Below are 27,526 nucleotides of genomic sequence, written 5' to 3'. Positions count from 1 at the left end.
CCACTTCACGGCTGAGCCGTTGTTGTTCCTAGACGTTTCTACTTCACAATAACATCACTTACAGTTGACCGGGACAGCTCTAGCAGGGCAGAAATTTCACGAACTGACTTGTTGGAAAGGTAACATCCTATGACGGTGCCATGTTGAAAGTCACTGAGCTCTTCAGTACGGGTCATTCTACTGCCAATGTTTGTCTATGGAGTGCATGGCTGTGTGCTCGATTTTATACACCTGTTAGCAACGGGTGTGGCTGAAATAGCCGAATCCAATAACAGCTAGTTTTGAGTTTTCCCCTCCCCACTCCACCACTACTAGAAAGTCCTAGCAAAATTCTTGATTGAGAAATTGCTATTTGCTAAGAAGCTATTTCTGTTACTTTTATTTTATTTTATTGAAAACAATTACAGTAAGGTACTTAATTGTTACCCAGAAAGGATTCAATATTGAGATAAAAAAACAGCTGCTTTGGACAGTTCTATTCTTTCAGTCTCTCTCTCTCTCTCTCTCTCTCTCTCTCTCTCTCTCTCTCTCTCTCTCTCTCTCTCTCTCTCTCTCTCTCTCTCTCTCTCTCTCTCTCTCTCTCTCTCTCTCTCTCTCACCTACACACCATCAGCACTCACACAGAAAGAAATCACAAATCACAGAGTAGCAAATAACAGTCAGCGGCAACAACTTTATTTTACTTTCTGTCCCTCCTCTACTCTCCTGTATTTTTAGAAAAGCAGCACTACACAGGATTGAGATAGCATCATATGGATGAAGACGGGGGGGGGGGGGGGGACACATCAGTTTATGGACCTCTCCTAGAAATTGTTTGCGAATGTTGGATGGTTTGATGTTGTTAAAAGACGTGTTGGTTTGAGTCTACGTCAGGGAGGTGAGGTCTGTCATCCGACCACAAACAGAGTCAGTAACCCTTTAGTCAGTGGTTTTCATTCTCACACCAGCCCCGTCTTGACCCAAACCAAATGTCTGTCTGTCTGCCTGTCTGTCCCATGGACAACTAAAAACCTCTTCAGTCACATCACACCATACAACTGACACACACCCCTTCTGAAATACCTTCTTAAGCCATCTAGACACCACCTGTCCGTAGCGTCTCAACTCCTGCCACGCACCTTAGAGCTCAGTGTCCCAAAAGCTTCATGGTGAATGAGGCACTTTGTTTATCTTGACAACTCAACCATGAGAGCACCAATTGTACATTTAATGTTTGATGTTCTACACGTGGCGTATGTCTGGGTTGTCAAGAGAAATTAAGTACCACGTTAGCCATAAAGCTTTCAGGAAACTCACCTCAGGTCTTGGAGACATGGCCATCTCCCTCAACCCATTACATCTCTGTACACCCCTGCCTCATCGCTAACCAACATCGCTAACACAAACCATCACCAACAGCAAGTAGCCCTGGGATTACAGCTAGCTAGCTACGTAGCCTTGGTGCTAACTACAGTACACATTCTGCCTCTGTTTCTGGCTAACATGCTCTTGATACTGTGCTTTGCTCTCCGGCTCACTTTCCTCCCTCTCTCCTTCTCTACCTCTCGCATCGTCTGTCAGGTTAAAACGACAATATGGAGGAGATCGATACAGCGCTAACCTCTGTTTTCTAGGTGGTGTTGTAACATGTAGGATGTACTAGGAAGTGTCTGAGTCTAGATGGTTCTAAGCAGTCTACTCTAATGTGGTTATGAATAGTGTTGTAACACCCCCTCATACAGACAGAAGGGGAGTATGACACACTGTCTTCTTAAATAAAAAACTTTACAAGTGCATCGGCATACAAAATATTACCATGGTGTAAAAACAAACATCAGCATTAAAAACCACATAAATAAATTAATATAATATTTTATATATTTATATATAGTTGGGTACTTGTGCTTTCTACTCTGTTCAGTAATTTGGTTTTCATTTTTGAAAGTTGCCAGGTTAGAAGCTAATGTGGACTGTAACTAGAGAACTTATTCAAGATTAGCAAATGGGGATGAAGGTATTGATAAAGCGTGTCAGCGGTTAACCTTTTCAGTCTCTTCTTTTAGTCAACCTACTAACATAGGTAGCAGAGCATCAGTCCATGCTCTTAAGTCTATTGGTTCTGTTCTGTTGTGTTCTAGTGGAAAGTTGGTCTCCTTCCAGAAAGGAAGTTCATGAGATTTGGAACTTCGGAACCTTAGAACCTGTGACATGTTCTGTTCTGAGCGTTGCCTGTCCAGTTTTGAAAGCACCTCACCTCCCTTTTATTCTCCTTTTATACAAAAATAAATGTTCTCTCTTTCTCTTTTTCAGCCGTTCAGTTGTTCATAGAACTAGAGGCATCTCTTCCTCTCTGTCTGGCACTATCTCTTGCCCGAGCTCTGTTCCAGATACTGCCTCACATCCTTCAGGTTGTAGAAAAAGGGTCCCTTCCCTCCTAGGTAGGCGATCTTCCTCCTCTGCACGATGCACACCCTCTCATTGGACACGCCGTAGGCCACATTAGCATTGTTGTCCATACAGTCGGCCACCAGCTGGCACTGAGATGGCAGGCTGAAGGACTCAATCAGCTTCTTGGCCGCCACCACCCTCTCCTCGAGTGACTGGTGTTTCCTGACCTCGAAGGAGCGCGGGCCCATGGCGGGCGCCACCCAGCCGTCCGAGGGGTGCGCCTCGTCGATGTAGACCAGCAAAAAGTCGGCCACGTCTGAGAACTCCTCCACCAGCCGCCGGAAGGCGGGCAGGTGGCTGATGAAGGGGGGTCAGGTGGCCGAGCCGAAGTTTACCACCAGAGGGCGGTCCGACGACTCAAAGTCCAGCAAGCGGCACTCGTCCCCGGGATGAGGGCCTGTGGTGGTGGTCAAGCTGCTCCGCCGCCGGAAGCTACCAGGAACCTTGACCACTTTGGAGTTGGGTGCTTCACTGCCCAGTTTAACCTGCATGGGAGAGGAAGGAGAGGAGGGAGGAAGAGAGAAAGAGAGGTTGGTTATCAACTGTTTGTATTGAGATTAACAGTCTTTCTAAAAGAAAAGAGAAGTTTGGTTTTGACAGTCAATCAAGACCAGGCACAATAATATACAGTTGAAGTCAGAAGTTTACATACACCTTAGCCAAATACATTTAAACTCAGTTTTTCACAACGCCTGACATTTAATCCTAGTAAAAATTCCCTGTCTTAGGTCAGTTAGGATCACCACCTTATTTTAAGAATGTGAAATGTCAGAATAATAGTAGAGAGAATTATTTATTTCAAATGTTATTTCTTTCATCACATTCCCAGTGGGTCAGAAGTTTACATACACTCAATTAGTATTTGGTAGCATTGCCTTTAAATTCTTTAACTTGGGTCAAACGTTTCTGGTAGCCTTCCACAAGCTTCCCACAATAAGTTAGGTGAATTTTGGCCCATTCCTCCTGACAGAGCTGGTGTAACGGAGTCAGGTTTGTAGGCCTCATTGCTCGCACATGCTTTTTCAGTCTGCCAACAAATGTTCTATAGGATTGAGGTCAGGGCTTTGTGATGGCCACTCCAATACATTGACTTTGTTGTCCTTAAGCCATTTTGGCACAACTTTGGAAGTATGTTTGGGGTCATTGTCCATTTGGAAGACCCATTTGCGACCAAGCTTTAACTTCCTGACTGATGTCTTGAGATGTTGCTTCAATATATCCACATAATTTTCCTTCCTCATGATGCAATCTATTTTGTGAAGTGCACCAGTCCCTCCTGCAGCAAGGCATCCCCACAGCATGCTGCTGCCACCCCCGTGCTTCACGGTTGGGATGGTGTTCTTCGGCTTGCAAGCGTCCCCATTTTTCCTCCAAAGATAACGATGGTCATTATGGCCAAACAGTTCTATTTTTGTTTCATCAAACCAGAGGACATTTCTCCAAAAAGTACGATCTTTTTCCTAATGTGCAGTTGCAAACCGTAGACTGGCTTTTTTATGGCGGTTTTGGAGCAGTGCCTTCATCCTTGCTGAGCAGCCTTTCAGGTTATGTCGATATAGGACTCGTTTTACTGTGGATATAGATACTTTTGTACCTGTTTCCTCCAGCATCTTCACAAGGTCCTTTGCTGTTGTTCTGGGATTGATTTGCACTTTTTGCACCAAAGTACGTTCATCTCTAGGAGACAGAACGCACCTCCTTCCTGAGCGGTATGACGGCTGCGTGGTCCCATGGTGTTTATACTTGTGTACTATTGTTTGTACAGATGAACGTGGTACCTTCAGGCGTTTGGAAATAGCTCCCAAGGATGAACCAGACTTGTGGAGGTCTACAATTTTTTTTCTGAGGTCTTGGCTGATTTCTTTTGGTTTTCCCATGATATCAAGCAAAGAGGCACTGTGTTTGAAGGTAGGCCTTGAAATACATCCACAACTCCAATTGACTCAAATTATGTCAATTAGCCTATCAGAAGCTTCTAAAGCCATGACATCATTTTCTGGAATTTTCCAAGCTGTTTAAAGGCACAGTCAACTTAGTGTATGTAAACCTCTGACCCACTGGAATTGTGATACAGTGAATTATATGTGAAATAATCTGTCTGTAAACAATTGTTGGAAAAATTACTTGTGTCATGCACAAAGTAGATGTCCTAACCGACTTGCCAAAACTATAGTTTGTTAACAAGAAATTTGTGGAGTGGTTGAAAAACGAGTTTTAATGACTCCAACATAAGTGTAGGTAAACTTCCGACTTCAACTGTATACTGTACATTCATACATACACACTCGTACACACACGTACGCACATGCCCACAACCACGCACACACACACACACAAAACACTAAATAATGCTTGACATGTTGTGAGGTGTCAAGTGCTCGACAGGACTTAATGGAAACTTGCACATTGACCTCACTGAGAATAACAAGTGCACAAAGCTGTCAATCAGGTCAAGCCTCAAGAATGAGTGAATGTGTGTGTGTGTGTTAGTGGTGCGTGGGTCAGCTGTTTGTTCACCCGCACCCATTAAATTATTGCATCTGAGCTCCTAGAGTGTGAGGCTCTCCTTTTATTTTTCAAGTGTTCACCCGCACCCGCCCGCAACCGCCTGACTAGGCCTACAGTGCTTTCAGAAAGTATTCACACCCCTAGACTTTTTCCACATTTTGTTGTGTTACAAGGTGGGATTAAAATTGATTTCATTGTACATTTTTGTCAACGATCTACACAAAATACTCTGTAATGTCAAAGTGGAGATAAAAATTCTAACATTTGTAAAAGAAAGAATATGAAAAATAAAACACAAATATATCTTGATTACATAAGTATTCAATCCCCTAGAATCACCTTTGGCAGCGATTACAGCTCAGTCTTTCTGGGTAACTCTCTAAGAGCACACCTGGATTGTACAATATTTGCATATTATTCTTATTCTTCAAGCTCTTGGTTGTTGATCGTTGCTAGACCGCCATTTTTAAGTCTTGCCATAGATTCTAAAGCCGATTTAAGTCAAAACTATAATTAAGTTAATCAGGAACCTTCAATGTCATCTTGGTAAGATGACTCTGTTTTGGGCCAGCTGCAGCTTAACTTGGTCTTTCCTTGCAGCACTGGACCACACGACTGGACAATAATCAAGATTAGACAAAACTAGAGCATGCAGAACTTGCTTTTTGGAGTGTGGTGTCAAAAAAGCAGAGCATCTCTTTATTACGGACAGACCTCTCCCCATCTTTACAACCATTGAATCTATATGTTTTGACCATGATAGTTTACAATCTAAGGTAACGCCAAGTAATTTAGTCTCCTCAACTTGATCAACAGTCACACCATTCATTACCAGATTCAGCTGAGGTCTAGAACTTAGGGAATGATTTGTACCAAATACAATGCTCTTAGTTTTAGAGATGTTCAGGTTTATTAGTGGCCACCCATTCCAAAACAGACTGCAACTCTTTGTTAAGGGTTTCGGTGACTTCATTAGCTGTGGTTGCTGATGCGTATATGGTTGAATCATCAGCATACATGGACACACATGTTTTGTTTAATGCCAGTGGCAGGCCATTGGTAAAAATAGAAAAGAGTAGAGGGTCTAGAGAGCTGCCCTGTGGTACACCACACTTTACATGTTTGACATTAGAGAAGCTTCCATTAAAGAAAACTATTTGAGTTCTATTAGATAGATAGCTCTGAATCCACAATATGGCAGAGGTTGAAAAGCCATAACACATACGTTTTTTCAACAACAGGTTATGGTCAATAATATCAAAGGCTGCACTGAAATCTAAAAGTACAGCTCCCACAATCTTCTTATTATCAATTTCTTTCAACCAATCATCAGTCATTTGTGTCAGTGCAGTACATGTTGAGTGCCCTTCCCTATAAGCATGTTGAAAGTCTGTTGTTAATTTGTTTACAGAGAAATAGCATTGTATTTGGTCAAACACCATTTTTTTCCAACAGTTTGCTAAGAGCTGGCAGCAAGCTTATAGGTCTACTGTTAGAACCAGTAAAGGTCGCTTTACCATTCTTGGGTAGCGGAATTACTTTGGCTTCCCTCCAGGCCTGAGGACAAAGACTTTCCTCTAGGCTCAGATTAAAGATATGACAGATAGGTGTGGCTATAGAGTCAGCTACCATCCTCAGTAGCTTTCCATCTAAGCAAGGAGGTTTGTCATTATTGATAATAACAATAATTTTTCCACCTCTCCCACACTAACTTTACAAAATTCAAACTTGTAATGCTTTTCTTTCATTATTTGTTTTTTTATGCATGAATATGATGGCTCACTGTTCAATGTTGGCATTTCCTGCTTAGGTTTGCCCACTTTGCCAATGAAGTAATCATTAAAATAATTGGCAACATCAAATGGTTTTGTGATGAATAAGCCGTCTGATTCAATGAAAGATGGAGTTGAATTTGTCTTTCTACCCATAATTTCATTTAAAGTACTCCAAAGTTTTTCTTTATATCATTGATCTTGGCTTCATAATACAGTTTCTTCTTCTTTTTGTTGAGTTTAGTCACATCATTTCTCAATTTGCAGTAAGTCAAACAGTCAGATGTGCAGCCAGACTTATTAGACACTCCTTTTGCCCCATCTCTTTCAACCATACAGTTTTAAAAAATCAATCCATGGAGCCTTAGTTCTGACAGTCAGTTTCCTAACAGGTGCATGTTTATCAATAATTGGAAGAAGCAATTTCATAAATTCATCAAGTGCAGCATCTGGTTGCTCCTTATTAATCACATCAGACCAACAAATATTTGTTACATCATCCACATATGAGTCACAGCAAAATCTTTTGTATGATCTCTTATACACTATTTAAGGCCCAGCTGTTGGAACTTTGGCTTTCCTGGATATAGCCACTATATTGTGATCACTGCATCCAATGTGTACGGATACAGCTTTAGAACAAAGTTCTACAGTATTAGTAAAAATGTGATAGATACATGTGGATGATCTTGTTCCTGTAGTGTTTGTAAACACCCTGATAGGTTGATTAATAACCTGAACCAGATTACAGGCACTGGTTACAGTAAGAAGCTTCCTCTTGAGCGGACAGCTTGACGAAAACCAGTCAATATTCAGGTCCCCAAGAAAGTAGATCTCTCTGTTTACATCACATACAGTGAGTGAAAAAACATTTGATCCCCTGCTGATTTTGTACGTTTGCCCACTGAAAAAGACATGATCAGTCTATAATCTTAATGATAGGTTTATTTGAACAGTGAGAGACAGAATAACAACAACAAAATCCAGAAAAATGCATGTCAAAAATATTATACATTGATTTGCATTTTAATGAGGGAAATAAGTATTTGACCCCTCTGCAAAACATGACTTAGTACTTGGTGGCAAAACCCTTGTTGGCAATCACAGAGGTCAGGCATTTCTTGTAGTTGGCCACCAGGTTTGCACACGTCTCAGGAGGGATTTTGTCCCACTCCTCTTTGCAGAGCTTCTCCAAGTCATTAAGATTTTCTATGGGATTAAGGTCTAGAGACTGGCTAGGCCACTCCAGGACCTTTATGTGCTTCTTCTTGAGCCACTCTTTTGTTGCCTTGGCCGTGTGTTTTGGGTCATTGTCATGCTGGAATACCCATCCACGACCCATTTTCAATGCCCTGGCTGAGGGAAGGAGGTTCTCACCCAAGATTCGACGGTACATGGCCCCGTCCATCGTCCCTTTGATGCGGTGAAGTTGTCCTGTCCCCTTAGCAGAAAAACACCCCCAAAGCATAATGTTTTCACCTCCATGTTTGACGGTGGGGATGGTGTTCTTGGGGTCATAGGCAGCATTCCTCCTCCTCCAAACACGGCGAGTTGAGTTGATGCCAAAGAGCTCCATTTTGGTCTCATCTGACCACAACACTTTCATCCAGTTCTCCTCTGAATCATTCAGATGTTCATTGGCAAACTTCAGACGGCCCTGTATATGTGCTTTCTTGAGCAGGGGGACCTTGCGGGCGCTGCAAGATTTCAGTCCTTCACGGCGTAGTGTGTTACCAATTGTTTTCTTGGTGACTATGGTCCCAGCTGCCTTGAGATCATTGACAAGATCCTCCTGTGTAGTTCTGGGCTGATTCCTCACCGTTCTCATGATCATTGCAACTCCACGAGGTGAGATCTTGAATGGAGCCCCAGGCCGAGGGAGATTGACAGTTATTTTGTGTTTCTTCCATTTGCGAATAATCGCACCAACTGCTGTCACCTTCTCACCAAGCTGCTTGCCGATGGTATTGTAGCCCATTCCAGCCTTGTGTAGGTCTACAATCTTGTCCCTGACATCCTTGGAGAGCTCTTTGGTCTTGGCCATGGTGGAGAGTTTGGAATCTGATTGATTGATTGCTTCTGTGGACAGGTGTCTTTTATACAGGTAACAAGCTGAGATTAGGAGCACTCCCTTTAAGAGTGTGCTCCTAATCTCAGCTCGTTACCTGTATAAAAGACACCTGGGAGCCAGAAATCTTTCTGATTGAGAGGGGGTCAAATACTTATTTCCCTCATTAAAATGCAAATCAATTTATAACATTTTTGACGTGTTTTTCTGGATTTTTTTGTTGTTATTCTGTCTCTCACTATTCAAATAAACCTACTATTAAAATTATAGACTGATCATTTCTTTGTCAGTGGGCTAATGTACAAAATCAGCAGGGGATCAAATACTTTTTTCCCTCACTGTACACTATCAAGCATTTCACACAAATTATTTAAATACTGACTGTTCACACTTAGTGGCCTATAGCAACACACCAATAGAAAAGGCTGTAGATGTGGCAAGTGAAACTGCAACCACAACACTTCAATAACACTTGACATAAGATCTTCTCTAAGCATTACAGGGATATGGCTCTGTATATACAGCAACACCTTCCCCATAAGCATTTCTGTCACTTCTATAGATTTTATATTCTTGTATTGCTACTGCTGTATCATCAAATGAATTATCTAAGTGAGTCTCAGAAATGGCTAATACATGAATTGTATCTGATGTTAGCAAGTTATTGATTTCATGAACCTTATTTCTAAGGCTACATATATTAATATGGGCTATTTTCATGTTTTGGAAAATGTGTATTCTGTACAGGCTTCCTTCTTTTCACTCTGTTAATCTGTGTTTGAAATTCACTGCTTGACTGATGTTAAGCACATTTTTACTCCTGAACTTATTTAGGTTTGCCATAACAAAGGGGTTGAATACTTATTGACCCAAGACATTTCAGCTTTTTTTGTAAACATTTATAAAATCACAATTCCACTTTGACATTATTGGGTTTTGTGTTTAGGCCAGTGACACAAAATCTCAATTTAACCCATTATAAATCCAGGCTGTAACACAACAAAATATGGAAAAAGTCAAAGGGTGTGAATAATTTCTGAGGGCACTGTATATGTGACAAAGTGAAAATTTGACCCTAACCTGACCCTGACCCTAACCCGAACCTAACCCAATAATATGGAAAATGCGCTGTAGGCTACAGTCAGAGATTGCGGAACAATTTTTTGACAGACGTTGCAGGATTTTTTGGGGGACTGATTTAGATATGTTTGTGCTTATATTCCGACAATTTGGTAGGCTATGTGTTAGTCAACTTGTTTATAATTAGACACATGCAGCTTCTCTTCTGTCATTATATGTTGCGCTTGAAGACTAAATAAACTCTTGCTCACCAGAATGTCATAAATCGATAGAATTAATGCTTCAATCTAGTTGACATCGGTAAAGTTTTCTCTGTGATCTCTGCTTCTTTCACAGAGCAAAGACGTTTAGGGACCGGGGAGAAAATGCAATAACTCAACAACAAAAAACAGGAAAGACTTTCTGTGCAACATTTTCAAATGACATCAATTTGACCGTTTGTTAAAGCTGTGAAAATCATGTTCCTTGTAAGATTTCAGTTCGGCTTCGATGCATATTTTATGTGGATGAAATACAATCAGCTTTTATGATGCTGATAAAAATAGCACCTTTACAGACGGTATCTAACTTTGCATTTGCATTCTGTCAAGATGCTGAAAGAAATAAATCATGGCAAGGTGACTGGGAATATGGCAGAATACAAACAGTGTAGCTACTCACTCTGCAAGGCAATTAAACTGGCAAAACATCAGTATAGAGACAAAGTGGAGTCGCAATTCAACGGCTCAGACACGAGACGTATGTGGCAGGGTCTACAGACAATCACGGACTACAAAAAGAAAACCAACCACGTAGCCGACACCGACGTCTCGCTTCCAGACAAGCTAAACACCTTCTTCGCCCGCTTTGAGGATAACACAGTGCCACTGACGAGGACCACTACCAAGGACTGTGGCCTCTCCTTCTCCATGGCCGACGTGATTAAGATATTTAAGCATGTTAACCTCCGCAAGGCTGCCGGCCCAGACGGCATCCCTAGCCGCGTCCTCAGAGCATGCGCAGACCAGCTGGCTGGTGTGTTCATGGACATATTCAATATCTCCCTTTCCCAGTCTGCTGTTCCCACATGCTTCAAGAGGGCCACCATTGTTCCTGTACCCAAGAAAGCAAAGGTAACTGAACTAAACAACTATCGCCCTGTAGCACTCACCTCTGTCATCATGAAGTGATTTGAGAGACTAGTCAAAGATCATATCACCTCTACCTTACCTGTCACCCTAGACCCACTTCAATTTGCTTAGCGCCCCAATAGATCCACAGACGATGCAATTGCCATCACACTGCACACTGCCCTATCCCATCTGGACAAGAGGAAGAATTCTGTTCATTGACTATAGCTCAGCATTCAACACCATAGTACCCTCCAAGCTCATCATTAAGCTCGAGGCCCTGGGTCTGAACCCCGCCCTGTGCAACTGGGTCCTGGACTTCCTGACGGGCCGCCCCCCAGGTGGTGAATGTAGGAAACAACATCTCCACTTTGCTGATCCTCAACACTGGGGCCCCACAAGGATGCGTGCTCAGCCTCCTCCTGTACTCCCGGTTCACCCATGACTGCGTGGCCAAGCATGCCTCCAACTCAATCATCAAGTTTGCAGACGACACAACAGTAGTAGGCTTGATTACCAACAATGACGAGACCGCCTACAGGGAGGAGGTGAGGGCTCAGGGAGTGTGGTGCCAGGAAAATAACCTCTCACTCAACATCAACAAAACAAAGGAGATGATCATGGACTTCAGGAAACAGCAGAGGGTGCACCCCCCTATCCACATAGACGGGACCGCAGTGGAGAAGGTGGAAAGCTTCAAGTTCCTTGGCGTACACATCACCGACAAACTGAAACGGTCCACCCACACAGACAGTGTGGTGAAGAAGGCGCAACAGAGCCTCTTCAACCTCAGGAGGCTTATCACCTAAAACCCTCACAAACCTTTGCAGATGCACAATTGAGAGCATCCTGTCGGGCTGTATCACCGCCTGGCATGGCAACTGCACCGCCCACAACCGCAGGGCTCTCCAGAGGGTGGTGCGGTCTGCCGAACGCATTACCGGGGGCAAACTACCCGCCCTCCAAGACCCATACAGCACCCGATGTCACAGGAAGGCCAAAAAGATAATCAAGGACATGAACCACATGAGCCACTGCCTGTTCACCCCGCTATCATCCAGAAGGCGAGGTCAGTACAGGTGCATCAAAGCTGGGACCGAGAGAATGAAAAGCAACTTCTATCTCAAGGCCATCAGACTGTTAAATAGCCATCACTAGCACATTAGAGGCTGCTGCTGCTTATTGAAATCACTGGCCACTTTAAGAAATGGAACACTAGTCACTTTAATAATGTTTACATATCTTGCACTACTCATCTCATATGTATATACTGCATTCTATTCTATAATATTCTTCTGTATCTTAGTCCATGCCGTTCTGTCATTGCTTGTCCATATATGTATATATTCTTAAATCCCATTCCTTACTTTTTTGTTGTGTATTGGGTATATGTTGTGAAATTGTTAGATATTACTGCACTGTCGGAGCTAGAGGCACAAGCATTCAGCTACACCCGCTATGACATCTGCTAAACACGTGTATGTGACAAATACAATTTCATTTGATTTGATTTGATGGACTGTCGTTCCTCTTTGAGCTGTTCTTGCCATAACGTGGACATGGTCATTTACCAAATAGGGCTATCTTCTGTATACCCCCCTACCTTGTCACAACACAACTGATTGGCTCAATTAACTTTTAACAAGGCACACCTGTTAATTGAAATGCATTCCAGGTGACTACCTCATGAAGCTGGTTGAGAGAATGCCAAGAGTGTGCAAAGCTGTCATCAAAGCAAAGGGTGGCTATTTGAAGAATCTCAAATATAAAATATGTTTTGATTTGTTTAACACTTTTTTGGTTACTACATGATTCCATATGTGTTATTTCATAGTTTTGATGTCTTCACTATTATTTTACAATGTAGAAAATAGTAAAAAATTAAGAAAAACCCTTGAATGAGTAGGTGTTCTAAAACATTTGACCGGTAGTGGATATTAAGTTGGGGACAGGTCAAAACATATTTAAAACATTCATGCTAGCTAGCTGGCTTGCTGTTGCTAGCTATTATTTGTCCTGGGATATAAACACTGGGTTGTTATTTTACCTGAAATGTACAAGGTCCTTTTTTTTTTGCTGGATCTTTGTAGAATTTTGACCCATTTTAAGTCACACAAAATCATGTGTTCTTTACTCTGACAATTAATCAACAGATAAAAGGGGAAACCTATTTGCTCCTAAAAACCAATGAGGAGATGGGAGAGTGGCGGGACTTGCAGTGCTTTAAGTGTCTAAAATAGAACCAAGTTCTATTTTAGCGCCTGGCTACGCAGACTATTGTTGACGCGTGCGAGCAGTTTGGATGAAATTATTGAATAACATGTAGTCCCCTGTAGCTCAGTTGGTAGAGCATGGCGCTTGCAACGCCAGGGTTGTGGGTTAGTTTCCCACGGGGGGCCAGTATGAAAATGTATGCACTCACTAACTGTAAGTCGCCCCCCCCCGCCATTCAGCCACACAATATGTCATGACCCTAAACCCACCCGCATATCCACAGGGACTGCGGATTATGAGTTAACCCGCGCATCACTAGTGTGTGTGTGTGCGTGTGTACATTAACCAAGCCAAGAGTCATTCATCAAAGTGAGATGGAGAGTGCTGAACAGAATTGCTTGCCTCCCCATGATGCCTCCCCATCTCAATCCCCACTAGAACACAGCAAACACTCCCCATGACAGATCTAGAACACTGTAAATCTTCATTTTGGAGGCAACGTCCGTTTTAGGTATTTTACATCAGTAAGTGATTAGGTGTATTGAATTGACCAGTGCACATGATAGACTTCCCCAAGTCCGTTTCATCCACTTAGTCAGCAGCCTAAGAGTTGAAATGAGTGTGAGTGTTGTTGTGGTAAGAGCCTTTTGACACTAACATTGTAATACTCTGTAACAGGCCTGACACTGATTAGGCATGACACATGAGAGTTCAGGAAAAGGTAGAACAATTTATTGTTTAGTAGGAGTAGAAGACGTAGACACAGCATGGGACAGGAGAGCGAGGGAAGAAGGGGAGAGAGAGAAGGAGAGGAGAAAGAGAGGTGGAAACAGATAGAGGAGAGAGAGTGATGCCAGAGTAAGAGAGAGCCAGGGACTGAACGACAGAGAGGTAGGGTGATGGGAAGAGAGAGGGCATGAGAGAGGGAAAACCCACCCGTATATCTGCGGGGACTGCGGGTTATGAGTCAACCCGTGCTTTACTAGTGTGTGTTTGTGTGTGTGTGTGTGTGTGTGTGTGTGTGTGTGTGTGTGTGTGTGTGTGTGTGTGTGTGTACATTAACCAAGCCAAGAGTCAATAATCAAAGCGGGATGGAGAGTGCTGGACAGAAGTGCTTGCCTCCCCATGATGCCTCCCCATCTCAATCCCCACTAGAACACTGCAAACTTGCCTCCCCGTGACAGATCTAAAACACTGATTAGGCATGACTCATGAGAGTTCAGGAAAAGGTAGAACAATTTATTGTTTAGTAGGAGTAGAAGATGCAGACACAGCATGGGACAGGAGAGAGAGGGAAGAAGGGGAGAGAGAGAAGGAGAGGAGAAAGAGAGGTGGAAACAGATAGAGGAGAGAGAGTGATGTCAGAGTAAGAGAGAGCCAGGGACTGAACGACAGAGATGCAGGGAGAGGGGAAGAGAGAGGGCATGAGAAAGGGAAAAAGAAGGAGTGAGAGAGAGAGGCAGGAAGAAAGGAGAGAGGAGTAAGAGAAAGAGAGGAGGAACGTGACAATAATACATCAGAGGATCAGACTATCAACAAGGGAGCAGAGGGGAGAGGTGGGGGAATCCTCTACCAAATTACCCAAAACTAGACGACCACATTCTTTAGTAACTAGCTTGATGCACGTGTTTCATGCATGTAAAACGTGCAAATCCATACTGTACATTTACCTGGCTATCAAAATGCCTATGTGTCAGATAATCTGTGTAAAAGCTCACGTGTACCTGGCTACCTGCCTGATGCCTAGTGTCTGGTTGGGACTGACACACCGGCGTCTGTTTGGTTTGGGAGTTAAAATGTAACATTTAGGAGATGCCAGACCTCTGAATTTCCAAGTAACTGAGGGTGAATGGCCCTCAGGGTTTTGACTGTCTGGGGGCCAAAGTTCATCCCTTTTTAGATCAGATAACCTACATTTGATTTGATATCAAAGTTCAACATGCTGATTTAAACAAGGGGACCCATGGACATGGTCTCAGATGGCAAGATAAGAATTCAGTAATGCAGAAATAGTATACTTGTCCTTTCAAAATGAACTATACACTGCTTTTGAAATGGCAAGAGTTACAGAGAAGCATGCCTAGCTAGATCGTTTTGTGCTGCAGCCTGGTCTCATAGACTAAACGTAACATAGTACATATAAATCTGGGACACTGAAATTTGTATGATATGTTATGTTTGGTATGGTTACATAAGACAGATGGTTACTTAAGACAAAAACGTAAGTAGGTTGGTTGGTTGGTTGGTTGGTTGGTCGGGATGGAGGGGTGGGCGTTTAATGCGAAAGTCTAGCAACCCAAAGGTTGCGAGTTTGAATCTCATCACAGACAACTTTAATACTTTAGCCAATTAGCAACTTTTCAACTACTTACTACTTTTTAGCTACTTTGCAACTACTTAGCATGTTAGATAACGCTTCCTCGCACCCTTTAACCTAACTCCTAAACTTGACCCTAACCTTAACCCTTACCCCTAACCCTAACCCCTAGCCTAGCTAACATTAGCCACCTAGCCAGCTAGCTAGAATTCGTAGCATATCATATGTTTGTAACATATTGTACATTTTGCACATTCGTAACATATTGTAGCGACCTGCACAGACAGCTCTGTGTTATGTGTAATGCTGTTCGTTGGTTGTGTTGTACGTACTTGTACCCAGTGTTTGCGGGGTCCGACATGCCAGTCAACCTGTTATCTGCCAACCACGGGAATGCCTGGAATGTTCTGGTGCCGGGCATCCTGATGGTTGGTGGATCGGCTGGGGTGAGGGTTTGGCAGGGGGCTGGAGCATCGCAAGCTTAAGACCATGCTTAGACGTTGTTCTCTCTCTTACCTCTGGTCTTAACAAGAGATGGTCACGGTTGTTTTATACGGTTATCGTTGATTTATTTGGCGTGGGCTACGGCCAGACAGTAGCCTGTGTTGAGTTTGGTTAATAAACTGGGAATTCGTCAACTCAATCCTCTGTCTGGACATTTGTTTATTTATGATCTAGCCAGGTCATTACATTTGTGTCAGAAGTTAAAACGTGGATAAAAGTTAGCCACCTAGCTAGCTGACTACCGTGGCTAGCTAACGTTACGTGGAGAACGGGGGTTGAAAATGCTTAGAGGGAATCCGAAAGTGAAGGTGGAGGTAGGGGACGATTATGGCCAAGGAGGTACGTGTGCATGGATGTCGGAGGATCTGGCCGAGGAGATCGCCAGGGCATCGGCGCACAGAGGCCGCTTGAGGGTGACCACTAGAATGATGGCGGCTGAGGCGGAATGGGTGCTTCTGCGACTGTGCTTCGCGAAGATTCTGGGGGGCGGACCGAAGGGGTGACGTCGACGCTGCGTGACGAGGAGGCTGCGGCTCAAGATGTAAACAAACATGGTGGCGCCCAGTCCCCGATTGCATCCGTATCTGTTAAGACCGCGAAGTACTCCAGTAAGACGGATTGGGAAGCTTTTCATGCTCAATTTGAACAGTCAGCTCATTCTGGGGGGTGGTCGAATGAAGATAGGGCACTGCAGTTGGCTTTGTGCCTCATGGATGATGCTCTGTCCTGTTTGATATTGATTAGCTCCGAGGACAGATGCAATAATGGGGCTTTAGTTGGAGCACTGAGGAGGCGCTTTGGACAGTGTGTACAGCCCGTGCTGCTGCGCTCCGAACTGAGTAATAGACACAGGCAGCCTGGAGAGCCACTACGGGTGCTAGCTAATGACATTAAGAGCCTTTCTCGGTGGGCTCACATGCCCCCCTCCATGCAGAGCGAGCTAGCACGGGACAAGTTCATACAGGCGCTCTCTCTACGGAACTGCGCATACAGACCCAGCTGGCTCATCCTGAGTCATTGCAGATAGCCTTGGAGATGGCTTTGGAGAGGGAGCTCGTATGGGCTGGGGCTTCAGCTGGGGCTTCTGTGGGGGTGCAGGGAGACACACCCACTGTGTGGGCTGTGGGGCAGAGCGGCCCAACCTGCATGGGTGGCTAAAATGACTGAACGTATTCGTGCTGTGTCACTACAGGTGGCACGCAACACTCGCCCTGGTCCCATGGTCTGCTGGGGGTGTGGTCAGCCAGGCCATCTGCGCCGGAATTGCCCCATGTCCCCCAGAGCTCAGGGAAATGGCTCGGTCCGCATAGACCGGGCAGTGCGGACCCCTGGCTCTCTTTCCCAACCACCACAATCGCCAGGAGGAGCTCACCGGCACGGACAGGGGAGCGAGGCTCCACGTCCCCCAGAAGCAGACGAGTGCAAGCAGATGGAGCCTGTTGTTGTGGTGGGCCGGCCCTGTGTTGGGGACTTTTGTCATGTCCCTGTCACAGTGGAGGGGGTGCCCTGCTCTGCCCTGGTGGACACTCGGTCCACAGTAACCCTGGTGAGGCCGAATGTTGTGCCAGGTTGGACTCAGTTTGAGCCCACAACTGTGCAGCTCTGCACAGTTACAGGTGAGCTGGCACCCATAAAAGGGAAGGGAATAATGACTCTGACAGTAGGGGGCAGGACTGTGCATCATCCTGTGTGGGTGGTGGTTGTGCAGGACCCTTGTATTCTGGGGTTAGACTTTCTTAGGAGCACAGGCTGACAGTTAGACCTAAATGGGTGCACACTGAGCTTCCAGGGAGGGCCGGCAGTCACCATGGCCCCCCCTAATGTCACATTCACACAACCCAACAACCCCCTTACTCCAACAGTTAAAGCAGCAGAGACTTATATCTTCCCCCCCTCCCCCACATCTGTGTGTGACTTTACCCGAGCCCCTCTGTCACCTAAGGTTGTGTGTTACATTCCCCCAGCTACCTCCATGACACATCCCTCCATGAGCCCTGGCCACGCCCCCCGCCCCCAGCCCAGCTAGCCCAGATGGGAGAGGAGAGGACACTGTCTGCAGTGAGGGAGATATGGAAGAGGAACTGTGTTGGTCTTGACCCCTAGCAGCAGGAACGGTTGTGGCAGTTGCTGTTTGAATTCAGAGACAGCTTTGCGCTGAGTGAGGAAGAGGTGGGTCAGACTCATCTGGTGCAACATGAGATCGACACAGGTGATGCTCGGCCCATCAAGATGCGTCCCCGCCGTATCCCGCTGGCACACCAGGAGGCGGCAGACAAGGCTGTTTTGGAGATGCAGCAGGCAGACTTCATCGAGCCCTCAGAGAGCCCCTGGGCGGCACCAGTCATCATGGTTCCTAAGAAGGGGGGCAAGCTGAGGTTCTGTGCGGACTACAGGCGGCTGAATGAGGTAACCAGGAAGGACTCATACCCCATACCACTCATTGATGAGTCGCTGGACCTGGTTAGGGGTCCTCCTGGTTCTCCTCACTAGACCTCCGCAGTGGCTACTGGCAGGTGCCCCTCTCCCCAGAGGCCAGAGCCAAAACTGTGTTCTCCACTAACAGAGGACATTGGCAGTTCAAGGTCCTGTGCTTCGGCCTGTGCAACACTCCAGCTACTTTTGAGCGTTTGATGGACAGGGTGCTGGATGGCATCCCCCGACTGGAGTGTCTGGTATACCTCGACGACATCCTAGCCCATGGCAGCTCCTTCCAGTCAGCCCTGGGGGCGCTACGGCGTGTGCTGGAGAGGGTGTCTGCCGCAGGCCTGAAGCTCCACTCTGAGAAGTGCCACTTCATGAGGAGAGAGATGTCCTTCTTGGGCCACCAAGAGGTGGAGGAAGGCATCAGCACCATGGAGGACAAAGTGGGGCTGTCCGAGACTGGCCCACCCCCACTGACCAGCATCAGCTGAAGAGGTTCCTGGGCCTGGCCTCGAAATACAGGAGGTTTGTACGGGGCTTCCCAAACGTCGCTGCTCCCCTGAACCGCCTGCTGCCAAAGAACAAGGCCTTTACTTGGACAGTGGAGTGCGAGGAGTCCTTCTACACCCTCAAACGTGCACTGATTGAGGCCCCCCTGACCTCAACTTGCCCTTTATCCTGGACACAGACGCTGACAATGTGGGCATGGGTGGGGTTCTGGCCCAGGTGGGGCCAGAGGGGAAGAGAGTGGTGGCGCACTTCAGTAAAACATTCAACAAACATGAGCGCCGCTACTGTGTCACCCGGCGGGAGCTCCTCGCTGTTGTGGCTTCCATCAAACACTTCAAGTACTACCTGGGTGGCCTGCCTTTTACTATAAGGACTGACCACTCTGCTCTCCAGTGGCTCATGTCTTTCAAAGAGCCAGAGGGGCAGGTTGCACGCTGGTTGGAGGAGCTTCAGCCGTACGACTTCACAGTGGTGCACAGGGCAGGGGCACGCCCCTCCAACGCCGATACCATGTCCCGTCGGCCATGTACTGCAGACGGGTGCCGCCACTGTAAGCGGCGAGAGGGCCGTGAGAGAGAGCTGTGTGCGGAGGAGGGGGTCTGTGCCACAGTGTGTTGGGCGAGCGGGCCTGTCTGCTGTGAGCTGCAGAATGGCTGAATGGGGGCAGCAGCAGGTGTGGGAAACAGACCTACAGCCAGTGATCCAGTGGGTAGAGGCACAGCTGAGGCCACCGTAGGAAGAGGTGGCAGCGCTCTCACTCGCGCCCAAAGGGTTGTGGTCAAAGTTTGAGAGACTGCGGCTGGCAGATGGCGTGCTACAGCGGGCATGGAAAGAGCCAGCTACGGGAGAGGAGAGGTGGCAGGTGGTGGTCCCAAAAGCACTGTGGGAGGCTGTGCGCCAAAGCACTCATGGGGGGTTGGGGACTGGACACTTTGGGGTCACAAAAGCCCTCTGCCGCCTCCGTCAGGGCTTTAACTGGGGGCAGCACAAGAGGGGTGTGGAGGGCTTTTGCCGCCGCTGTGACAACTGCACAGCGAGAAAGGGCCCTCCAGGCCGTTCTCATGCTCAGCTCCAACAGTCCCAGTTGGGGCTCACACAGAGAGGGTGGGAGTGGACAGTGGAAACCGCTGGGTAATCACGGCCATGGACTATTTCACAATATGGCCCAAGGCCTTTGCTCTGCCTGACCAGGAGGCAGAAACCATTGTTGGCGCCCTGACAGCAGGGATGTTCAGCAGGTTTGGAGCTGCGGAGTCCATCCACAGCAACCAAGGCAGAAACTTTGAGTCATGTGTGTTCGCCACCATCTGTGAGAGGCTGGGTGTGCACAAGACCCGCACTACTCCTCTCCACCCTCAAAGTGATGGCCTTGTGGAGCGCTTCAACAAAATGCTTGGACAGCAGCTGGCCATATTCTCTGAACACCAGCGTGACTGGGACAAGCACCTGCCCATGGTCCTCATGGCATGCCGCTCCGCTGTCCAAGATTCCACCTCCTGCACGCCTGCCCTCCTCAAGCGATCCGCACCCCTGCACCTGCCCTCCTCAAGAGATCCACACCCCTGCAGAGATGGCGTTTGGTTGGCCCCTGGATAGCCCTCCTGTTCCCCCGGGGCCAGAGTATGCCCGGAGACAACCCACACCTTCGCCAGAGAGCAGCTGGTGAATGCAGGGGTGAGGCAGAAGAGAAACTATGACATGCACACCCGGGGAAGGCACTTTGTGGCTGGGGAGCTGGTCTGGGTCTACAGCCCCCTGAGAAAGAAAGGCAGATGCCCCAAGTTGGACAGCCACTAGGTGGGGCCCTGCAGCGTCCTGGAGAGTAGGGGAGGTTGTGTACTGGGTGAAGATTTCTCCCAGGGGGAGAAAGGTGGCACTGCACCAGGACAGGTTAGCCCCCTACAGAGGGGCCTCTTCTCCCCAAACCCCAGGGACCCCCACAATTCCCCTCTCTGGCAATGACATTCCCCAAGCACCAACCCCCAGGTGCCGCAGACAAGGCTCAAGACAGCCCACTCACCCAGACTCCCTCCTTGTGTCACTGCGTGGTTCCCCGGAGCCAGGGACTGTATTCCATGTTCCGTCATCCTTGTCCCCCATGTCCCTGCCTTCATCCCCTGGGCACCAGAGGGGCAGCCCCCTGCCACAGACTGAGCCCCCTGTTCCACATCTGGACACTCTGCGACCATCACAGCCACGCAGGCAAAGGAGACCTCCGGGTCGCTTCAGAGACTTTGTTTGTTCCCTCTGGGACGAGGGACTTTGTGGTGGGGGGGCTGTGTAACGACCCGCACAGACAGCTGTGTATTATGTGTTATGCTGTTCGTTGGTTGTGTTGTACTTACCAGTACCTAGTGTTCGCTGGGTCCAACATGCCAGTCAACCTGCTGTCTGCCAACCACGGGAATGCCTGGAATGTTCTGGTTCCGGGCATCCTGGTGGTTGGTGGAGCCGCGGCGGGGTGGGGGGGGGGGGGGGGGTGGAAGCATCGCAAATTTAAGACCATGCTTAGCCATTGTTCTCTCTCTTACGTCTGGTCTTAACAAGAGATGGTCACCGTTGTTTTTTACGGTTATCCTTGATTTATTTGGTGTGGGCTACGGCCAAACTGTAGCCTGTGTTGAGTTTGGTTAATAAACCGGGAATTCGTAAACTCAAACCTCTGTCTGGACATTTGATCATTTATGATCTAGCCAGGTCATTACAATATTGTACGTTTTGCAAATTCGTAACATATAATACGAATTGTAATTCGTAACATATCATAGGAAATGGGTGATGGACATCCAAAAATTAATGCATACCAATATGAAACGTAACATTTCATACTAAAAAGAGTTTGACCCAATTACATAAAGAATAATGCGAAATTCTCTGAGACCAGGTTGTGTGCTCAAGCGGTTTTGACCAACTTTTATGCATGATGCCATTCTGACTCTTTTAGAGTACACTATTTTGCCGGCACAATGCCCAAGACCTGTGGGTGAGTTGCGCATACAATACCACAATACAAGTTCCTACAACTCACAGTATAACCACAAACTCTAACTACAGCGTAGCCTGCAGTGAGTTTATATGTATGACAATACAACATGGTTCATTACCTGTTTATATGCATCCAGCAGGAAGCTGTTCCATATGGACCGGAGCCCTGCGGAGGTCAGCATGCGCTGCCACTCTCCCCCGCCGCCGCCCGAGCAGCTCAGTAAGGACACTAGGCGCTTCACCAGAACCACCGAGTCGTAGAGCGCAAGGAACAAACAGTTGGAGAAGAAACCGGGCAGGATCTGGAGAGTGACCAGTAGGTCCACGCTGCCAGCGCCCATTTTATTTTAGGTTTCTGTCCCCAGACTATAGGCGACTCCAGAGGCGGGCAGCAGCGCAGCTCTGTCCCCGATGATTTGTCTCGGTTTTAGCTGCTTTCCAAACACATCCTGCGCAGGCTGGTGCTCCTCTTCTGTCCCCTGCTCGCTGTCTGACACTGTCACACACAGTGTCTCTGTCCACTCTATCGAAGGTGCGCTGTCTTTATTCTGATGCTCGCATTTCAATGGAGTGCGATCTGACTTGACTTGGAGCGCACAAATTAATTGACACACAGAGATAAAGAGAGACAGGAGAGGGCTCAAGGAGCATATCTAAGGGTTGAGCGCTGGGCTCTGCTGGTGCCAACGGTTCTATCACGACTATTTCTTCGCCCTTTGCAATTGCTTCTGTGCTCCGACAAGAATCCCTCTCGGCTGTAACAGTCTTTTTTATAGCGTAAACCATTCGCCTCCGTGATATAGCTCCAGGCTTATCTTGATCATGATCATGACGTCACGCGGAGGGCTCTCCCACTGGTGCGTGCGTCGGGGACAGCACTTCGGGGTAATATAATGCATGGAAACGGAGACGGGTGGCCAACCCTACAAGGAACTTTATATTTTTCCAAAACAATCATACAGAAAATAGTCTCCTTTAGATGTGATTACTTTCCATCCCAAACTTGAACATTAAGTTTTGGCCTTCCATGGTGACATCACCATGCAGTAAAATAGACCAATAAGAAAGAGAGTTCCAAACCTCTCTGCCAATAACAGCTAATTTTCAGTTTTCCCCATCCCTACTCAGACCATATCTGTATGTGAGTGGAGTTGAGCTGTTGGAAATCCCACTCATTGTTTACAGAGTGGTCTTTGCACACTGCTCTGGCGCTCAACATCCTTTCCCCCCCTCCCCTAAAAATCTCTCAGGGCTCCAAATTCGCTCCATTCATTTTTTGTTAAAAATACACCCCATCTACTTTTGTGACTACGTACCATTTGGTTTTGAAGTAGGCTATCATAAGAAGCTTCAACATTTCAACATCATATCGTAGAATGCACAGTGCCTTCGGAAAGTATTCAGACCCCTTGACTTTCTCCACATTTTGTTACATTATAACCTTATTCTAAAATGGATTAAATAAATAAAAATCCTCATCAATCTACACACAATACCTCATAATGACAAAGCAAAAACAGGTTTTTAGAATGTTTGCAAAAGTATTAAAACTAAAACAGAAAAACCTTATTTACATAAGTATTTAGACCCTTTGCTATGAGACTCGAAATTCAGCTCAGGTGCATCCTGTTTCCATTGATCATCCTTGAGATATTTCTTCAACTTGATTGGAGTCCACCTGTGGTAAATTCAATTGATTGGACATGATTTGGAAAGGCACACATCTGTCTATATAAGGTCCCACAGTTGACAGTGCACGTCAGAGCAAAATCCAAGCCATGAGGTCGTAGGATTTGTCCATAGAGCTCCGAGAAAGGATTGTGTCGACGAGATCTGGGGAAGGTTACCAAAAAATGTCTGCTGCATTGAAGGTCCCCAAGAACACAGTGGCCTCCATCATTCTTAAATGGAAGAAGTTTGGAACCACCAAGACTCTTCCTAGAGAGGTGACCAAGAACCCGATGGTCACTCTGACAGAGCTCCAGAGTTTCTCTGTGGAAATGGGAGAACCTTCCAGAAGGACAATCATCTCTGCAGCACTCTACCAATCAGGCCTTTATGGTAGAGTGGCCAGTCAGAAGCCACTCCTCAGTAAAAGGCACATGACAGCCCACTTGGAGTTTGCCAAAAGGCACCTAAAGACTCTAAGACCATGAGAAACAAGATTCTCTGGTCTGATGAAACCAAGATTGAACTCTTTAGCCTGAAAGCCAAGCGTCACGTCTGGAGGAAACCTGGCACCATCCCTACGGTGAAGTATGGTGGTGGCACCATCATGCTGTGGTGATGTTTTTCAGCGGTATGGACTGGGAGACTAGTCACGATCGAGGGAAAGATGAATGGAGTAAAGTACAGAGAGATCCTTGATGAAAACCTTCTCTAGAGCGCTCAGGACCTCAGACTGGGGTTAAGGTTTACCTTCCAATAGGACAACGACCCTAAGCACACAGCCAAGACAACGCAGGAGTGGCTTCGGAACAAGTTAGGTTAGAAGTTAGGGTTAGGGGGTTGGGGACTGTAGAACACAAGATCCGGACATCACTGTGCCTGTAGGCGTCACAGTTATTACGTATCAAATAAACAGTGGGAGTTTCAGGGAAGGTGATGCATGGGACAATTGGCCGTCTGGCAATTCTGGCAAATACCAGAAGGGCCGGACCATCTTTTATTGGGGTGCGCTTGTCGAAATTGAATATATTTTTTTACTTTTTGTACACGGCTGGCAGCCCATGAGCCTGTTTAAAAAAATAATAATTTTGCACATTTTATCTGTTGAGCATTTGGCTGACCAGTGGGCAAAGGCTGGCCCCCTTACCAAGATGGGCCAGCCCGGTTTTCTGATTGGCTGAGCTGAGGTGTCGTAAATTCACATTCAAAGTCAAACGCGCATCATCAAAGAGAGTGCAACCCGCTCTGACTCTGTCAGTCACTTAGTCAGAACAGGATCATAAAAACGAAAGGTGGTGCCTAAAAAGTTAGAGACCCAAAAAAGGTCTCATAAAGCCGACGCTGCTAAATTAACCGATGTATTTGCTAAGAATTCTGGTTCTGCTGGTCCGAGTGCTGCAGAGGACAGTGGTGCAGTCGAAGTAGGAAGAAAACAGAGACACTCACGCACACTAACACAGATCATGTAGCCTACTAATGCCAGTTAGGCCTAATATGTTTTCTGTATATTGTATGAAATAGTAGGCTAATTAGGGATGGGGTGATTCGGGGGAACATTTAGACTCTAGTCTACTTGGAATATAGCCTAACAAGCCATTAGATTGACTTTTATAACATATAGGTAAGGCAATAGCCAGCTGCTAGACATTTATACAGTGCCTTTTATTAAACACAAGTCATCATGTATTACAATAAAACATTGAATGAATGCATGAATGCTAAATAATCCTAATGAATCTGTTAAAGGTGAAGTTGGGGGCTGTCTGTGTATTTTAATTGTTTTATCAATGTTTAGGCTATTTGCTTCGCTTCTAAATCTTAGGTTTCTTTAGCGAGTTAGGCAACTAGGGTTTTTGAACTGTAGCAGAGAGGAAGAGCCGCGTATCTGCCTGTAACAAGGTGAGTAGGACGGAGCCAGCCGCAGGAGGTGTGAATCAAATAATAGAGTTTATTTGGCCAATACAGCTGTCCGCAGCAATATGTAAACCAAATACAGTGCGACTTAAATGTGTACTGGAAAAATAAAAAACACAGGTGAATATACCAGCGATAAAATTAACATAATGCTCAACACGAGCTAGCAACACCTCCACATGGAACAATAATACACAAAGACATGGGGGAGCAGAGGGAAGAATTATACAGAGACTGATGAGGGGATATGTACCAGGTGTGTGTGAAAAACAAGACAAAACTAATGGAATGAGGAAAAGAGGAGCAACAGTGGCTACATGGCCGGTGACGACGAACGCCGAAGCCTGCCCAAACAAGGAGATGAGGCAGCTTCGGAGGGAGTCATGACAGTACCCCCCCCCCCCCCCCCCTTGACACGCAGCTCCAGCAGCGCACCGACACCGGCCCCGTGGACCGCCAGGAGGATGCAGGTTAGGGCAATCCGGATGGCGATGGTGGAAGTCCCGCAACAGGGAGGGATCGAGGACATCCTTCACCGGGACCCAGCACCGCTCCTTAGGACCGTACCCCTCTCCACAAGGTACTGAAGCCCCCCCCCCCGCCCGCCCGACTGAAGGCCCCCCGCCCGCACCTGCCACCACCGGCCTAAGGAGAGACACGTGAAACGAGGGGTTAATATGGTAATCAGGAGGGAGCAGCAACCTATACGTTACCTCGTTCACACTCCTCAGGACTTTGAGCGGCCCCACAAACAGCGGGCCCAGCTTCAGGCAGGGCAGGTGGAGGGGCATGTGGAGGGTCGAGAGCCAGACCCGATCACCCGGTACAAAGACCGAGGCCTCACTGCAGTGGCAGTCAGCGTTGGACTTCTGGCAATGCATTGCGCACTGGAGGTGGACGTTCCACGTCTCCTCCGCGTGCTGAAACCAGTCACCCACCGCAAGAACTTCGGTCTGGCTCTGATGCCACGGTGCCAGGACCAGCTGATACCCTAAAACACATTGAAATGGTGACATGTTAGTGGAGGATTGGCGGAGAGAGTTCTGGGCATATTCGGCCCATGGCAAGAACACCGACCACTCCCCCGGCCGGTCCTGGCAGTATGACCACAGAAACCTACCCACATCCTGATTCACCCGTTCCACCTGCCCATTAGATTTGGGGTGAAACCCAGAGATCAGACTGACCGAGACCCCCAGATGTTCCATGAACGCCTTCCAGACCCTAGATGTAAACTGGGGACCCCGGTCAGACACTATGTCCTCTGGCATCCCGTAGTTCCGGAAGACGTGAGTAAAAAGGGCTTCCGCAGTTTGCAGAGCCGTGGGGAGAACGGGCAGAGGAATGAGGCGGTAGGCTTTAGAAAAGCGGTCCACAACGATCAGGATGGTGGTGTTACCCTGAGAGAGGGGAAGATCAGTTCGAAAATCAATCGATAAGTGGGACCATGGCCATTGTGGAACTGGTAAGGGATGTAACTTACCCGCTGGAGGGTGCCTAGGTGCCTTACTCTGGGCGCAAACCGAGCAGGAGGAGACATGCAGCCTCACATCCTTAGCCAAGGTAGGCCACCAGTACTTCCCAGTAAGGCAGCGCACTGTACGGCCGATGCCTGGGTGACCAGAGGAGGGGGAGTATAGGGGGCCTCTCCTCTGTGTCGTACAGCCATGACAGTGCGTCTGCCTTCATGTTCTTAGTGCCTGGTATATAGGACAGCATGAAATCAAACCGGGTGAAGAACAAGGCCCACCTGGCCTGGCGAGGGTTCAGCCTCCTCGCTGCCCAGCTGTACTCCAGGTTACGGTGGTCAGTCCAGACGAGGAAAGGGTGTTTGGCCCCCTCGAGCCAGTGCCTCCACGCTGTGTGGGCTCTGACAACAGCCAACAGCTCCCGATCACCAACGTCATAGTTCTGCTCCGCCGGGCTGAGCTTCTTAGAGAAGAAGGCACAGGGGCGGCGCTTGGGTGGCGTGCCCGAGCGTTGGGATAGGACAGCGCCTACCCCTACCTCGGACGCGTCCACCTCCACT

The 27,526-nt window shown here is 47.0% G+C and overlaps 1 protein-coding gene across 1 annotated transcript; it reads right to left on the bottom strand.

Annotated features, from left to right (window-relative positions):
• Positions 1-646: 646 nt before the first annotated feature.
• Positions 647-22,698, bottom strand: dio2 (iodothyronine deiodinase 2). The gene is made up of 2 exons (XM_084182436.1): positions 22,035-22,698; positions 647-2,912 (listed from the first exon to the last, which is right to left on the bottom strand). Exons 1-2 carry the CDS (start codon positions 22,254-22,256, stop codon positions 2,340-2,342), a joined length of 795 nt encoding a protein of 264 aa, XP_084038562.1. The 5' UTR covers positions 22,257-22,698; the 3' UTR covers positions 647-2,339.
• Positions 22,699-27,526: the final 4,828 nt, after the last annotated feature.

The sequence above is a fragment of the Coregonus lavaretus genome (assembly GCF_964263955.1).
Source record: "Coregonus lavaretus genome assembly, chromosome: 18".
Taxonomy (NCBI): Eukaryota; Metazoa; Chordata; class Actinopteri; order Salmoniformes; family Salmonidae; genus Coregonus; species Coregonus lavaretus.
Note: the sequence above shows the minus strand (reverse complement) of the source record. Positions and strands in the feature narration are given on the sequence as shown.